This window comes from Gymnogyps californianus, chromosome 2, assembly GCF_018139145.2.
Source record: "Gymnogyps californianus isolate 813 chromosome 2, ASM1813914v2, whole genome shotgun sequence".
Taxonomy (NCBI): Eukaryota; Metazoa; Chordata; class Aves; order Accipitriformes; family Cathartidae; genus Gymnogyps; species Gymnogyps californianus.
The window spans coordinates 124,100,983-124,118,233 of NC_059472.1; the positions used below are offsets into that span (position 1 = coordinate 124,100,983).

The following is a 17,251-nucleotide window of genomic DNA, read 5'->3' on the forward strand; positions in this document are numbered from 1 at the left end:
CATTTAGATATGATCTCATTTGATTAAGGTTAGCGTGCTGTATAAGCCAGTCTGATTCTGTTTGTTCTGTACCTAGGAGATTTTTACAGCATGCTGTTCGGTGATACTTTCCCAGCCTGGTTTACAGGCAGTTGATTTTTTCTGTAGGGTCAGTCCTGTGAAGAAATCTGAGAATAATAGCAAATAATGTGGTGGATAGGTTAATTTCTTTATGTGTGCCCTGACTTCAGCAAAGTAACGCTGGAAAAAAGGGATGGATATGCTTATAATATGCGTATGATCTAGGCAAATGAAAACTTTATCATTAGAAACATGGGGAATTGCCTAGAGGACAAGTATGTTCAAATTCTTCCCGTTTGAATGTTTCTTTACATGTTGCTTTTGGCTGTAGGTGGGAAAGTTTCAATATTACAGCTCTTAACTGTTGTTTCTCGTATATCTCGTCTTTCATTTTCCAAATTCTCTCTTGTATCAGTTTGAGGTGGAAAACACTCTTTTGGAATCATGGAATGATGAAAGCTTGGTTTGGTTGCTAAAAGCCTTCTAGTGAAAGTGTTCTTTCCCCTAGAAAAACTCAGTTAAACATTTAAAGTTATATTAATATGTATGTGATTAAGATATCTGATTGCAGAAATTTGTTTGATATAGCAACACATCCCCAGGGCTGTAAGCTGTAGTTGTTTCTATTTTATATGTCACAGTAAAAGCAAGTCTTGGATTGTGTGTAGATGGCTTCTCTACAGATTTGGTGGTATCATAAAGACATACTTATTCTGGAGACTTGGTTTCTAAATCGTTAGAAATGTCATGCAATTTTTTTTTTTTTGCTTTCTCTATTTTCCCTTATCTACTGTTTGTAGAAAATTCAGTTGGCTGCCAGATGCAGTTGCCATTGTCTAGATCAACTCTTGCATTTTTTTCAGCATTTAAAAATGCCCTACTAGCTGTGAAATCCTGAATTACAAATGTTAAGATGAAGTTCTAGCCATTGGGTATAGCATATTTGCTTCATATTACTGGAAGGTCTTTTGCTTAGGTCTGCAGTCTAGCTGATGTATTTTATGTATTTATCTTAATGTTTTGTTTACTGTGGGTTTGACTTGGTATTTTAGTTTTCTGTCTGTTAATGGGATCAGTTATGTTCGTAAGGACATCTTAAAGCTATTGAATCTCTTTTCAAGTTCAGGCAGAGAATGCAGGAGGAGAGTTTGTATCTTGGGGCATGACTTGATATATTGAAGCCAGCTTTAGAGTTCCTAGGGCTGGTTAAAATTGCCGTGGTTGCATCTCAGGGAGCATGGGTCTGGTGTAAGCTTACTCTGCAAGTTCAAATTTGCCTTACAAGAAAATCATGGCCATAGAATTTTTATGGGTAGACTTTATACAAGGCTAGATAATTGTCTGTCTTCCAGAAGTCAATGTGAAAGCCAAAAGCCTGTCTGAATTCCTTGTTGTGGATGCTCTAATTTCACTTAAAATCAAGCTTTCCTTGGGCTTATATTTGTGCTACTGGATGGCAGTGTACAGATTAAGCTGCATGAAACTGTGGTCTAACTGTGGCTATATTAGGAAGACAGGTAACTTCTGTTGCTTATTCCAAAATGATTAAAAATGCCTCTGTATTGTTTGGGTAACCTTTTCAGAGAGCACCCTTTTTAGTAGTTGTTGGCTGGTTAGAACTCCCATGCAAACTCAAATGTTAATGCTCTTTAAAGTAGAGAATTCCAAGTGTTTGTTAAAACAAATCAAGAGTATCTAATTTGCCTGCTGCGTGTTAGATGCATTCAACTTTTTTTACTAAATAGCCCCTCAAGTCATGAGTTTAAAGTAAGAGTCCTACAGCATTAGTTTTTCCTCTTCGCAGGAGAAATGCGTGCATTTTTCTTAGAAGTACTATGTTGTATATTGTCTTTTACATGGTTATTCACAAAAGGAAAAATTGTAATAAAGCACTAAAAAAAAAAATCAGTAGTTGTTCTTGACACAAAGGAGGCAGTAGCTACAAAAGAGGTAGGCTTTCTTTTTTGGCTAATTTTTAGATTTCTGTCAGATTTTTCCCCTTGCATTTTGTCAGTTGAACTTCCCTGTAACATACATACCATGTACGATGGCGTGCACGAATCTGTTGTGTCAGAATCAGCACCTTACTTTTAAACTGACTTCTCCCAGAACCTCCTAGTCAGACACAGCAACAACATTACATTTCTTAGTACATCAGAAAATCAGCTGCTTTCTCTCTTTAAACGGAAACAAAAAGCTCAGCTGTATAGCTTTAAATGATGTTAGACAAGGCAAATAAGAAATAAGTGGATCCCCTTTTAAATGTCCCTTCAATGATCCTTCCAAAGGATCTTAGACTGGCTCCTAGAAGTTTAAAGTTCTGACAGTTTTTTGTCTAGCACCATCTTCCCTTATAAAGGTTATTTCAGACTTTTAAGGTATTCTGTTATGCTTTAGAATTGCAGGAGGAAAATGGAAGAAATGTCAGCAAGAAAGTACATGTCTTAAGATACGGCTTCATGCTAAGGCTGTGCTGGACTAATTAGTTCCTGGTCTGTGAAGGGGAGGTGTCATTCCTCCTTTGTCCTGTCTCCTTTCCCATAAGCTGATTCAACTTGTGAAGCTGGCAAAACCCAAAAACCTCAAAAAACACCCAACGAACCAAAACAAAACTTGTCAGGGTTAGTTTTCTGAAATGAATAGTAACGAAGTTAGTTATTTACTCTGTGATCAGGAAAGCATCAGATCTAATGTAAGGCAAGGATGTTATAATGTCTAGTCAAAATATTGTGAGAAGAAGGGAAAGTGGCATGAGTGGTATCTCTCCATTTCTCCAAGCTGTTAATTTTGTTCAAGCTGAGATGTGAAGCTACAGCATTGAAGTGTGGCTCCACTACAGTCCAAGTCAGTCTGTGCTAGAGTTGCCCCATAGTCCTGCCCTTCCTACTCTGGGCTCAACAGTCTCACCCACTGTATGGACCGCCTGCGCCTCACCAGCAATGAGTCGTGTCAGAGCTGAAATGGCAAAATGTTCTCAGCATAATTTTATTGCTGAATTGGTTCCCTGATCCGGCATGTTGTTGGTTCAGATGATTGCCAGCACTAGCACAAAAACAGGAATTGCAGCTTTCTGTTCCTGTCTGCCTTATTAATAAAATACATGTGGATTGCTAGAACTTATTTTTTGGTAGTTGTGAATTTATCATGGTAGAGGCTTGCTAATACACTGGTAACTAGTTGACATTCAGCATGTAACAGTGGTAACAGTCTGACTGGTATTCATGATAAATGTAGATTTCAGATGTCTTGAAGTTATTCAGCATAACTTGGGAGATGTGATTTGTGGAATGTATTTTGTATTAAAATAATCTGCAGACAACAACACCTGAATCCTGTATGTTACACCACTTGGAAAGTTAAAAATTTATGATGAAATTCTGCCCTCATTCAAATTGCAGTGGTCATGAGCAGGCCTGGAGTTTTACTTCCATTCTGGCAGCCGTGTTTTTAAGAAGAAATGATGTGGGCCAGCAGAGTGCTGATACCTCCTGCTGTATCAGTCCTGCTACTGATGTTGGAAACATTGCCTTACCTTCCCGTTATAGTTTGCTGAGCTTTGATTTGTAGGTAGTAATTTTTGTTCACTGTAAGAGTAAACGTGTTGTCAGTAAATTATTAGATACTTGATTTGACTGGGATGCAATTATATGAATAGAGGAGAGTTTGAGAGACAGGGAAAGCTGAAGGTGAAGAGTTAAGCCTTGAATTAATTCATGTGAATTGGTGAGATTCATGATCTTTCACTTTTCTATGAAGAGAAAGACATGTAGGTGAATAATCATTCAAAAATTACAGCATTCATTGAAAGAGTAAATTTTTAATTTATTAGCTGCTGATGTTTAGTGTTCTTGTCAAGAAACTATTCTGTGTGGGTGTAGCTTGGTTTGGTTGTATTTGGAGAGTCTGTCCTAACTGGATAATTAGATAATTTGCCTTTTTTTTTTTTTCTTTTTTTCTCCCCTTCCCCCTTTTCTTTTTTCCTTCTGAGGATCTGTTGTCAGGGAAAAGCTTTCGTGTGGCTGTACTTCAAATAATGACAGTACAAAACAGGTAAAATTATCTGCCCCATATTATGCTGCTTCATATCTGGACTCATCAGCTGTTCACTTCTGTGCCATCTATTATTCTAGGAGATGAACGTTTAATATTTGTACCAGTGATTGTAGAGCATTTAAACATACGGCCTTGGTTAGGTGGCCTTAATAGTGTTGAAACAGCCCTGGTTTATAGTTCTTGCGAACTTGCACAGTGATCTAAGACTTCTTTAGGATAAAGAAAAATTAGAATGTCTCTCAAAAATGCTGCCAAAATGCCTGGATATGAATTTATGTAAAAGCAAGTGATGACGGATATGTTGCAGTTGTAAAGTGAGCAGCTTTGAATTTAGAAAGCATCCTCATTCTTTTGCAAAAAAAAAAACCAACCCCAAACCACCCCACCCCACCCCCCCCCAATCAAATCACCCCAAACCCCCCTAGCCTAGCTCGATGCCATTTGCATGGTGACCACATGCTCATACATGTTGAAGTGAAATTCTTGGTAGTGTTCTGTTTGAACATGGTGAATTTCTTCCATCTATCTCTACTGAGGGATGTTTTTGAGTCCAGAAATAAGTAAAGTACTCTAAAACTTTACATACGTAATTTGTTTTTCTGCTTCATCAATGTATCCAAATCAGGACTGCAGGGTGATTAATGAAGTGGTCTGTGCAATAGAGTACATAGTAGTCTCGCTGTTCATGCCGATTCAGATTACAAATTTCAGTGGTATCCTCTAGAGAGTAAGTACGCAGCTCTCAGAGTGATTTGTAATTGTGTAGTGTCAGGAGGGCTCAAACTAGCGATGTGCCTCGTGCTTGCTCTGAGCATCCCAGTGGCTTGTGACAGCTCTCCTGCAATGCGCTCAGAAAGTGCCCAAGAGCCCACTGCTGGCGCAATACACCAGAGAATATCGGCACAGAATAAATGTATCTTTTTTTTCCTTCCTCTTTTTCTTTTTCTTTTTCTTTTTTTGGAAACCCTCAGTTCCATGTATATGTGCTGATACAAACTGAAGCAAGCTGAAGCGTGCTATGCAGATGTACCTCTTGGGAACTAGCTGTTATGTGGAAATTGTATTCTGAAAAATACTTGTAGGCAGTCAAGCTCTTGGTTTTTATGGATAGTTTTAATCGTTAAATGATGAGCCACTGCCTACAAAGGTTTCTGTGTTCCCTTGCTAAGGGAATAATGTCTCCTTAGAGGAGTAGCTTATATTTAATTTATGTGTAATAGAAAACTTGTAGGAAGCTGCTGTTCTTAGTATGAGTTAGTAGGTTCCCATTTAATAAGAAGCTGAACAAAACCATCTGTAGTGGTATTTGACATACTAACATTAGACAGTTTGTCATACAACTTGCTCCTGCATCATCTTAATACCCTAGCATGTTGCCTCCCCTCCTGACTCCCCCGTGACCTGGGCCACCTCCTCCCCCCAAATCCAAAATAAAGCCTTATTTAGAAGTATTGTCTTATTGTCTCATGGGTAAGTATTTCTTTTTTTTTATATTCTTTTCTAAAGAGAGATGCTTTGAGTTTGATAGATGCTATCCTTTCAGATACATGAAGAAAGGTGGCAGTGAACTGGGTTGGTTTTTTTGGGCTGCAATGTTAGAAAAGAGCGTCACGTTCATTTTGTGTAATTTGTTCATATAACGAAGGGTTGAGTTTGGATTATGGATGCAACTCTTAACACCCCACCCCCCGAAACAGGATTTTAAAGTATCAATAGAAACCTCATACCAGATCTGCCAGTTTACAGGGCTAGATGTGTGGGTATATCAGTATGGCCTCTTTGCAAGCAAACGAGCACTCAGTTTCCTTGTCCTCCTATCTGGCTAGGTTTGATAGTGCTGGGCTTGAGCTCATGTGATAAATCCTGCTGAGAGCACAGTCCTGCCCACTGCAGCTACTTTGAATAAAAACATGCTCATGTCCTGCCATCTCGGAATGGCAGATTAAGCACAGCTCTGCCTGCTAGAGACTCTGCAGACCCCGCAATAAGGCAAGTTTACTGCCACTTAATAATAGACTGGGATCATAATTGCTCTCTGATTTTTAAGAGCAAAATTTGGAGGGTAGGAAGGAAGAGCTTGTGGCTGCAGTAATATATGCAGCTTGCTGGTGTGTTAACGGTAGTGTTGTAAGATGTGATAGGCGATATTTTTACAGATTGATCCAGAAACTAGTCAGAGGTTTTGGAATTAGTCCAATTTAGTTGATTTTGAGGGAATCTTTAATGGAAGCCTGTACTGCTTAGAAGGAAATCATGGACTATATATCGCTTGTGAAAAGATTGAAAATTTTGCAAAAAGCTAAGAGCTCAGACGAAACGTTTCTTTTCTGTCTGGAGAATAGATGCACATTTTTTGGACCTGTCTTTCCAAAAAAGAGCTTTTATGGCTGGAGATAAGCTCAAATAAGTGGAACCTGAAGGGGTATAAAAGTGAAAACTAGGAAGGAAAGTTTGATGGAGAAAGTGTATGTTTCATGATAGCTACGTTTCTTTTTCTTTAAAAAAAAAAATGAAGCCCTCATACACTTCATAAAGATTCTTTTGCAGCATCAAGCATATGGCTGAAATATTGCTGCAGCACAAATAGTTTTGCTTTGAGTTTTCACAGTGTTGTCACTGAACATGTTCAAGGATGTGATAATTTTGAATATATTTGCCTACAGTTTGTTTTATAATACTTCTGTAGTTAAGCATGTTGAGACAGTTGCAGTTTGAAATTGCTGTGTTGTTCTCCATCTAATGTGAAGCTTTTCCCTGGTATTTATTCTTCGGTAAGAGCAGACGTTTATCCACAAAGTATTTTGGTGTGGAACTTAAAAGACAAAAAATTCCATCTGTTTGAAAAAAACCTTGTTTATATTTTAGAATGCTGGATTTTTCAGCTTGGCTCTACATGCACATGTTCTTTGCTTTTTATTTTTTTTAAAATGAATAAAGCTTCTGAGTGGTTTTTTGTTCCAAGACTGAGTGACTATTAACTAGGAATTGGTTGACTACAGACTAGAAGGAGATTTTGGTAAACTGCTTCAAAGAGTTGGGTTGGTTTTTTTTGTTTTTTTTTTTTTTTTTTTAAAGTTTCCAAACCAAGTAAGTGTTCTTTCCAAAACTTATAAAAATAAAAAAATCAAAGGTGTGATTCCCAGTCCCCCCTTTATTCTATCCCAAAGGAATAGACAGCCTCTTCCCCCTTCACACACTTCCCCCCCACCCCAAGTTTTGTACTTTTGGAAATTGAAGTACTTCTAGTATGGATTTATGCTAAGGAAGGCTGCATTAAAGTGTGGGAGAGCCACCAGAACACAGTTCAGCATAGCTGTTTCAGTATTCATCTGAGTAGCTGAAGAACTATATGAATCTGTGCTCTGCATTAGGAAAAGAATAGGCTTGGTTTAGGATGCTCAGTTGAGAAGAGATCACTAAGAGTTAGGGTACCTGATATTTTTGTTTAACTTTGTTCTTCCTATATGAATCATTTAGTTTATGGTCATTTACATGTAGCAACAGAGAGGCCTTCAATAGCTTGGAAATGAAAAGATTCACACACACGTTAGAGTGAACATCTATTTACAGAGTGGAAACAAACTACTTGTCAGCACTATCTGAGAATACTTTTATTAGTCTATGGTTAGAGAATTTTCCGGACTGAGAAAGACAGTGAGGGGAACTGTATGTGGTCTTCTGATTTCTGAACTGCTAGGTGATAAATACCATCTTCACAGTTGCACAGGATGTTTCTTTGGATGGTGGTATTTGCCCCAAGTTTATGAACAGTATGTTGTTTGTTGTATTTTGTCCAAGTTGTTTGTTTGTGTGTTGACTGGAGTGGCACCAGTCCAGCTTCATTACTAGAGTTCTCATCATCTAAGAAGTAGGAATGAAAGAAGAAAAAAGAACAAGGAAGGCAGTGTCATGTCATGAAGATTAAGTTATGGATAATGCCTTAGAGAGCCAGTTTTCCTACATGTTATATGATAGGACAAGGAGATTAAGGCATCTCAGTGATGAAGAGGGGATGAGTGTAATGAAGCTCTGAATTTGATCTGCTAGAGTGGAGGTTGCATTTTTCTAAGCTTGGCTTAAGCAAGGAAAAAGTATAGCTACTCGTATCATACCTGAAATGGAGAGCCATCTTACTCTGGAAGGAGACATGAAATTAATTGCAGCTAACAGCATGGCTTTTTTTTACCTCTTCAACAGGGGAAAAAAAAAATAAACGAGGATTTTTTAGGAAGCCCTGGTTTATTTTGCTGAACAAGAATATATGGCTTATATAAAAAAAAAGCTGCTTTGGAATGAGTATTCAGCAAAAGGTCGATAATACAGCTATAAACACACTTAGCAGATGTTTGATTTCTGCGTTGTTCTGTTCTGGGACCCGAGGTACAAATGTGCTTTCATTTTGTAGTGCTAATGAAGTCTTGGATCAGAGCAAAAATATAACCTTGGAGCTGTTCTTAGCTGCTGCTGCTGCAGAAAATGTTAAGTCTCGAACTCTGTTTCAGTTCCTTTTTTGGTATTCTCTGAGCTGGAATTGAAGGCATGCCGTCTTGCCCATTCTGCTCTTGTGCGACCCTGCAGTAGCTGTAATCAGTGGCCTGGGAGATGAGAGACTCGCGAGGGAGCGATTGGCTGCGAGGCTGGGGATTAATTTCCCCGGAGTACATCTGTGTCAAGCAGAGAGAGCTACAGCAGTCGTCTATGCGCAGTCTCTGATCTCTTGGGAGGTTCAGTACAGGGTCTCATACAAGGGCATTCTCTGCTTCTGCACATCAGCATGGACGAAGCTTGTCCAGGGAAGAAAATGCAACCTGTATGTAAATAGCAGCTGTATAACTTAATAACGGTTCGAATGTGCTTTGATGCAAGTGATATTTAGCAACTGTGTCTCAGAATGGTGTGCTACCTTAGACTCGCTAGTTGTGGAAGAAATTTTTGAAAGATCTGGTGATAGAAATAGTATTTGAAGTAGGGATTTCTGTATTAGGGAAGATATCTTCTGTTTAGTTAGAATTGCTTAATCATAGTGACTGGCTTAGTTCAGAAAGAAAATGTAGTATACTCTTGTGATTGTAAAAGCAGCAGGTTTTGAGAGTGGTTGGGTGTTTTGGTGTGTTTTTTAGTTTTTTTTTTTTTTTTTCTTTGCATTATCTTGAGTCAGCTTTTAATTTTTGAAGGTTATCAGCTGTGGCTTTGAGTAATTCTGTGCAAATATAGCAGGGAAGTTTCTGGTAAAGAATCTTGAAATAGCCTGTTGATTGTTCCTTTTGACACTCCCCCCCCCCCCCCCCCCCCAAAAAAAAAAGGGGTAAACTTAATGAGCTGTATAACTGAGGTAAAATGTTCATGGAGATAGTGTTTTCTTCAGACTTCAGTGGCACAGCTACAAAACTCCATTTGTGGGGATTTCCACAATGAAGCAGTGAACTCTGGTATTAGTGTTACAAGCTATTGCTTAGCTCTTGTATTGGTAGTCTTTATCACTGCCATTTAACTGCAATGCAGTGTGTAACAGGGATTACTACTTTAGAGTTTCCTGGAAACTAAAATCTATGGGATGGAATTTTCCTAAGCTGTAAAGCTTTGAAGACCCCTGAATTGTTTTATATAAATTTTATAAGATGACCACTAAACTTTCTATTTCCTTGTGTGAGCATAAGAAGTAAGAGTTCCATTTAGACATGTTAAAATGCATCTGATTGCAGTGGTCTTGTTTGTTAGGGTCTCTGTAGTACGGTGATCGATTTTTTTATTTTCATTGTGGTGCTACCTTCAGCTCTGCACGTAGAACTCTATCAGGCATGCATATACCTAGAAGCCTAGGCAAAGATCTGAGGTGACTAGTTATAAAGATTCTACTACTTCTACTTTTTCTAACTGTAATTTTAGAAATTGAAGTGAATGGAGCTATGAATTTTTTGAATGAAATCTAGTGCTGTGAGGTACTGATAAAATGCAACTTTGTAAAATTGCTATAATGTTAGATATGCAACTTGATAGCTTGTGTTGGATTGGTGACATTTGCTAACTTTATGCATGGTGGTAAATTTTCTGGCTTGCAGAATACTCAGGTTGCATCAAACAGGCTTCTAGTTTTAATCAAATATTCTCTTGCATTTTAGTCATGCCTTAATATTAATCAAGCCATCCCTTTTTCTTGTGTTCGTTCTAACCCATTATTTTTGACAAATTGCTGCAGTGTGCTATAGTTAATGGCCAGTCACTACTGTGACCAGTCTCTTGTCAGTGTTTATGCTTCTTTTTCTTTCTGACATTTTCTCCCCATTTAATTTTGTGTTCTGATTAACACAAACACTTTGTGTTTACTGTTCAAAGACTAGTGTCTGATTTGTCTGGGACATGGCTTGTCTTGCAGGTTGTGGTGCTCAGCATGACAGTGGCCAGAGTAATGCCTGGTAGAACCACTGAAATAAAATTATTTATAAAGATGAGATGTTCAACTGTGCAGGAAGCAAAACATTAAGTTGTTTAGAACTGCTTTTTTAGAACTGCTTTTTTTCCAAAAATGTGGTGGGGTTTTTTTTTCTGTTGTGTGGTGTGTTGGGTTTTTTTTTTGTTGTTGTTTTTTTAAGTAACACACATACATGTCTTTACTGTCCTCCACGCACAGTTTCGGAAAAGTAAAAGTAAAATGCAACATCTGGAGAGTCTTATTGAAGTCTGTTGATGTCTATTGGACATATTTACCCAAACAAGGTTTGTATAGCTACTTTTTTTAAGTCTTTTAGAAGCGGATTGGTCAGACCTATTTAGTAGGGTAAGCTGAGCAGTTAATTAGAGGATTTGTAGGCTAGAAAAACTTCTCTAAGTGTTCCTAACCTCTTTTGTTATAGCTATGGTCTTACTGAAATCTAAGCATCAGACCTTCCTGTGAGGCTCTGAGTATTGCTTTGATTAGGAAGGATCTTTATTTACATGTGAGGATAGTTGTGTAAAATAGTAATTGTATAACCACAGATAAAATTCACAAGGTGGGTGTGGGTGTGGGGGGTGGCAACACCAAAACCCTTGAGCTGTACTGGAGTCTTTCCTGTAGTGCTTGAGCAATACCCACTGCTATGATAGTAGGGGAAAAAAAAAAAAGAAAAATCTGGAAAGCAGCTGTTCCTGTGCAAATGAGACCATAGCAAATACAACCAATGGGGAGCCCATCAATATGGTATGCTTCCTATTTTAAACCTGGTGAGTGTTCTGTTTGTGAATTACTATTAATTTTACTCTCATCCGTATATATTTAGAGGGCAAGGGCAGCTAAAAATTGTATGCCGACAAAATGAGACAGGGCCCGTTTATATTTGGTGCATTTTCCCTTGGCTGTTAGGTTGATGTGCTTGATTTAGAACTGGTAGTGTTTCATCACTTTGGCAACTTCTGAAGATACAGTATTGCTGTGTAGACCAATACTGTGCTCAAAGAACTTACTTGAAATGCATTTATAGGACTGCTTGTGCAGTTTAGCTAAAGACTGTTTAATATGCTGAATAATACCTTCATTTACTACTATTTAGAAAGAACTTTGATTTTTCATATCCTGGCTGTCCTTCAAGGAGGCAGCAACCGGAGATGCCTGCCCTCCTGCCCACCATAGGCTCATCTTACCTCTGGTTTAACAGCAGAATCAGTCTGACAGAGAAGTAAAACAATGTATTTAGAACTTACCAAGTGCTGCTGTTAGTTGTTCCTGCAGGTGAACCATGTCAGAAAGCCCTTCCTAATCACTCGCACTTAGCTAAGGCTACTCGGTGCTCTTGTGTGGGTAGCAGTGGGAGAGCTATAGTGTAGACCTAGTGCTGATGATTGCCAGAGGCAGAGTGATTGTCATTGAACTCTGCATACAGTAGTCACAGATGGCATTAACAAATATACTAATTTGCTGGTTTCTTTTCTTATCACTTCCAGGGTTGCTGTCAGTGGTAGACTTGTAGTCCTACAAAATTAGGAGACAACACTAGTCTTGTCTGACCCCCCCCCCCCCCCAAGTGTTAGTGCTCATTAGCTTGCAGTTCTGGGAGATTGAATGGATAGAGAAGAGGCTGTATGTGCATTCTGTAAATCGGAAATGTATTTTATTTCCTGACTACATGGAGTATTATGCGTGCTTAGAACAGAAGTGCAAGCTTATGAAACAAACCACTTAGGAAATGCTGTGAAAATGAATAATGAATTACCCTACTGGTTCTTAAGTATTCTGAACAATATATTTCAGTAGCTGTGTGACAAAACAAATGAGTTTGTGTATCTATAAAAAAAAGGTCAGTTTTAAAATATTTTATATATGTACATATGCATATCTGAAAAACAGTTGCAAAATTAGGTTTTGTAGTTCCTCTTTAGTTATCTTTGAGATGTGTGGTCAAAATGAAGGTTTTAATTTCTTTTTCCAGCTAGCTTTTATTTTTCAAGCAGAGCAATATTGGTAATTTTTCTTTATTTGATTTTATTTTTTTGTTACTGGAGCCTTGATGGCTATCATACCTGTCTTCTGAATGCAGATCCAACAAAGTGAGGCTGATGATACAACAAAAATCCTGCTTTGACTATGCTTCCTAGGTCTAAGTCAAGCCACCATTTTGAATTCTGTCTGCACTGATTTATAAGTTCATTGGGAAGTTGCTGCAGGCCTCTACTGTTGTATCCTCTTGAAGACAGCATGCTGGGTTGAATGGATGGTTTGATCCAGCTTAACTGCTTCTATGTACTGATGATCAAAGAATGAAGAGCAAAGTATGAAGACCAAAATACACTGTGCAAAATTTCTCATATGCTGTTGATCTTAGTATGTAAATCTACAGTAGCACGCTATATAGATTTACCAGTTGGGTCTGTAAGCAGTGTGTGCTCATGTTTTGAGAGGAGTGGTTTGTTGGTGCCACATTCCAGCCTGAGAGCTGAATCCTGTCTGCCAGATCTGGTGTCTCTACAAAGGCAGAGATGTATCCATGGGTTCTTGTGGGAAGGAGGCGGGAAGTATTTGCCTTCTGTTCCAGCCAGAGAGGATGGGATATAATTACAGTTATAAAGCAATATGTAGGTTCATTGTGATGGTGTAGGCAGTTGTAGTAGAATAGTAGCAAAATTAGAAGTTTTTATTAAAGTCTTGGTCAGGGACAGATGTATAAGGGGAAAAAAGTAGATATGACCCCCCCCCTTGTTTGGGGGTGGGTTGGTTGGTTTTTTTGGGTTTGTTTCTTTGCGTTTGCATCTACTTGAATAAGTGCTGCAGTGAAGGTTCTTTGTAGCCTGAAAGTGGTAATGTAATTTTTTGGGGGGAGTGGTGGTGGTTTTTTTGTTCGTTTGTGTTGTCTCCTGTGCCTTACTTATTCCTGTGAACACTAGTGCTATCTCTTCTAGTGCTGCAGGTAGTTCCCCAGCTCTGTTGGGGAAGAACTTTGGGCTGAGGGGATATAAATGGAGCATATAAACATTGACTTAGCTAAGTAACAGTTTTAAATGTTGAGCTGAAATTATTCTCAACATAATTACTATATTACTCTTAGATTTCAAAGGTTTACAGTTAACTGTATCAGCCATTTGTATGATCACTGTCTATCACGAGAATCAATGGATTGAACTTCATGTCAAGTACCTTAAAAATGTGTTGCTAGCAAGTTTTGTCTCTTGGAAGTGGTTATTCAGTAACGCACTGCGGCAGTGTGCCCATCTGAAGTCTGTCGTGTATGTGACTGTGAGGTTAGGTGAGTTGCATGGTGAGAAGAGCTTGTACAGATGACAGTGGAAAATTTCCTTTAGATTTAATATTCTGTGCGTCATATTTGTGCCAGTCCACTAGACGGTAACTAACACATGCTGCTGGAGGTTGACAACTTAATTCTTGCAAACTTGAGTGCTTTTCCTTAATGATTCATGCAATTTAGGATTGACTTTTTTTAAATACTACTTGTAAAAAACAGGTAGCGTTAATACTTTAGATATGAAAAGTGTACCGTACTAAATGAAGACAAATGTTTGAGAAGGTAAATAAGTGAAGTGTAAACAATTTCTGGATACTTGTTTGTCTGCAGTGAAAGGGGAATTACTCTTTTCTGCTGGACTGAGAAAAGACATTTGAAAATCAGAGGTGGCAAGAGGAATCCTACTGGGATTCTGCTAGAGCAAAGAGTATTTGAAAGTCTTGTCTGGTCTGCAACCGTTGAAAAGGGGTTTCATTTTCATGCTGGGGAAAGTTGGAAGGCTGAGAAGACATGTTGTAGTATATGTAGGCACCGCTGGCTGAATACTGAAGTTTCACTGGAAGGTTGTTTCTACAGTACATTTGTGAGTATCCACAAATTTGGTGTTAGGAAAAAGTATACTTAGTGTGTTTTTAATACAGTGTACTAGGATTCCACCCCCCCACCCCGCCCAAGTACTCTGGATTTGTTCTGTTTTTAGAAATGACCATCTCCTTGTGAAAAAGCAAACCAAAGATGAAGGCTTAATCTCTCACTGGGGCACCTTGGTTGCTGCTTGTGTTGTTTTTTTTCCCCTTCTCAATTGTTCTGTCTCTTGACTGAAAAGAGAAATTACATACATTCCAAGTTAGTCTTAAATTTTACTTTGGCTCATCTTCATCAGCTGTTTTTTGGGCATCTGTGGGATTATTGTATGTAAAGTTTCACATGAAATGGGTGGTAAACTGCAAAGGAGTGCTTGCTCTAAGATGAAGTCATTCTCTGTGCCTAAAAAAGGGAAGTTGATGAGTTTTAAACAATCCCACCTCTCTTTGTTTATGTATGTAAAAAGTTCAGAAAGTAGAAGAGAGCACTAGAATGGGAATGTGTTTTGCTTCAGCAACTGTAACAGTTTTCTCTCACTTTTGTGCCTTAAACTGACCTGGTAGATCTTCTATAATTACTGGAAACGTATGCCCTACAGACTTTATTTTTAGCAAGGAAAAGATTGTAGCTTGGAATTAGTTTCATAGCGTATTTGAATATTTTGGGTTTTTTACCTGACCGAAGGCAAAAGTATCTTATGGTGGGATTTGCTATTGGCATCACAAACGATTATGTTAAAATGATGCTTTGCGTTTTTCTAAACAAAGGCTGTAAATGATACGCTTTCTTCATGTATGATATTTGTGGTTGCTAATGTTTTATTCTTGGCAGAGTCTTTGCATATGTTGAGTACTTTGAGATAGTGATAGAACGGTTTGCAAGGGCATGCATGCCTTTCTGTAATCTAATCTGAAAAGGCATGTTACTTTCACATGATGTGGTTTTGAAGGCTGCTTCTGTATGTATATGGCTGGCAAAGCACCTCTGTTACTAAAGCAAAGGGTGATAAATATTAATAACATGGTATAAGGCATACAGCAAGTACAGTTTCAAAATGTTACTGGGAGATAAAAATATTTTCTTACATGTGTATTTTCCGCAGTGTGTGTGTAATTTTCTACCAGTATGCAGTAGTTTGTTATAATCTGGAGAAAAACTTTGTCTTCCTTTATTGCTCAAAAACTGGGTGTTTGGCAAGCTTCCGAGTGTCCCAAAAGGACTATTGGGGGTGGGGAGTTAGGTACAGGATATTTCAGCAGTCTGTGGCTGTAACCATGAAGTGAATTGTGGAAGAGGTTTTGATAGCAGTTTTCCTAATATTAGGGTTTTTTCTCTCCCATAGTGTAAGACAGTTAAGATAATTTAGAGGATTGGTAATACTTCATCTATTTCCGTCTCTATTTTGAGTTACCTGGTAACGTGCAGGCTTTGTGTGTCTCTCTGTTTCTGTGAACTGGAGTGTACTACAGTCCTATAATTTTCTATTTCTGTGTCACTGAGATAAATTGGAAAGTAGGTATGCTTGACTCCTCCTTGGTAGTGTTACGGCCTTACCAATGCAGTTAAATGTTTTGCTGTACTTATGTGGTGCCTCAGAAGATTGTTAACTTAAGCTTTTTAGTGCTGCTGCTTAGAGATCTCTTTTTGCTATTGGGTTTATACATGTTAACAATTTTTTTTCCCAAGCTGTGTTGGAAAATCCATCTTCAGTAAAGATAAGAGCCAAGACTCACTTTGCAACTGTGTTTTTCCCTACCTCCGGAATGGTTATCAGAGAGATGACAGAGGCCAATTACATTATGAAGGCATCTTCTAGAGGGCTCTTTAATTTTGTTTTGGTGTGTAGGAGACAGGAATGTACTATTCCACCCCATCTTATTACCATGACACTTTCTAAATTTCTGCCACTTGTTTATTAATAGGTCCTTGTAACATTTTCATAGATTTGCCCATCAGACATGACTTTGGTTTAATCACCTGAATTTTTTAATTGTAGCTGTCTGGAGTGCGCAGGAGTTTTGATTCTTCTAAACTCTACTTTTGCAATGCAGCAGTAGTGACAAAGTTATGTTACTATGTAACGCCTTTCTTGAAAACCCTATTCTTAGGGACACAGCTGAGAATCGACCTTTATTGAGTTTTCAGAGGTTTATTCTGCCATGTGCCGCTTTTTTCTTTTGTATCTTGCTTATTTACATAGTGCCAGCTGAGTTTAGGTGAATGTCAACACTGTTAGGGTTCCCAGTCCCTGTAAGACTCCTGATCTAGGCTTCCATTTTTTCCTCATGAAACCATTATCACAGATCCCACATTGATCGATGTAAATGCACCAGTGGGCTGCCGCCAGAAGCGGTGATCAAACAGATTTATTTGTGGTGGGTCTAGCTGTCGTATGGCCACAAGAAAAGTCAGTTTGGTGAACTGATCCAATGGAAAACTAATTAAGTTGTTTAAAAAATAAAAAAAAAAAGGTAAAAAAATCCATTGCTTCAGCTCTTTGTATCTGACTGCATGATTCATAGATCTGACTTAAGGAAAAAAGTGTGTGCCCAAGGGAGCAGAAAGAGCAGGGACAGTATTCTTTAGTAGTTAGCCTGCCTTATACATAGTTAGATGTGAAGTAAAGCATTACCCTTAGGGTAGGCAGCAGTTCTTTTGGTGAACCAGTTCTGCCAGGAGGCTGTAATTTGTGAGCTGTTAGAAGTGGACTGTATTCTAAAGAATGCAAACATTTGGAGAAAGGCAACTTTAATGTTGTTTTGATGTCAAGTCTGAGATGATGAGATTTCTACTGCTCGGTTATTTTAAGGTTTATTTTTGTCAAGATTGAGCAAAAGGCAGTG

The 17,251-nt window shown here is 38.3% G+C and overlaps 1 protein-coding gene across 5 annotated transcripts in view; it reads left to right on the top strand.

Annotated features, from left to right (window-relative positions):
• Positions 1-17,251, top strand: part of SLC4A7 (solute carrier family 4 member 7) — a 94,399-nt gene that overhangs the window by 15,718 nt on the left and 61,430 nt on the right. For 2 of the 5 annotated variants that reach the window (XM_050892570.1, XM_050892571.1), the window contains exons 1-2: positions 8,888-8,927; positions 10,331-10,338. The exons of 2 other annotated variants lie outside the window; for them this stretch is intronic. In XM_050892570.1, coding sequence (XP_050748527.1) covers positions 8,888-8,927; positions 10,331-10,338 — 48 coding nt within the window. Of the gene's footprint in view, positions 1-8,887; positions 8,928-10,330; positions 10,339-17,251 lie in introns of those variants that run through there. One more of the 5 variants, XM_050892569.1, reaches the window with a different exon arrangement.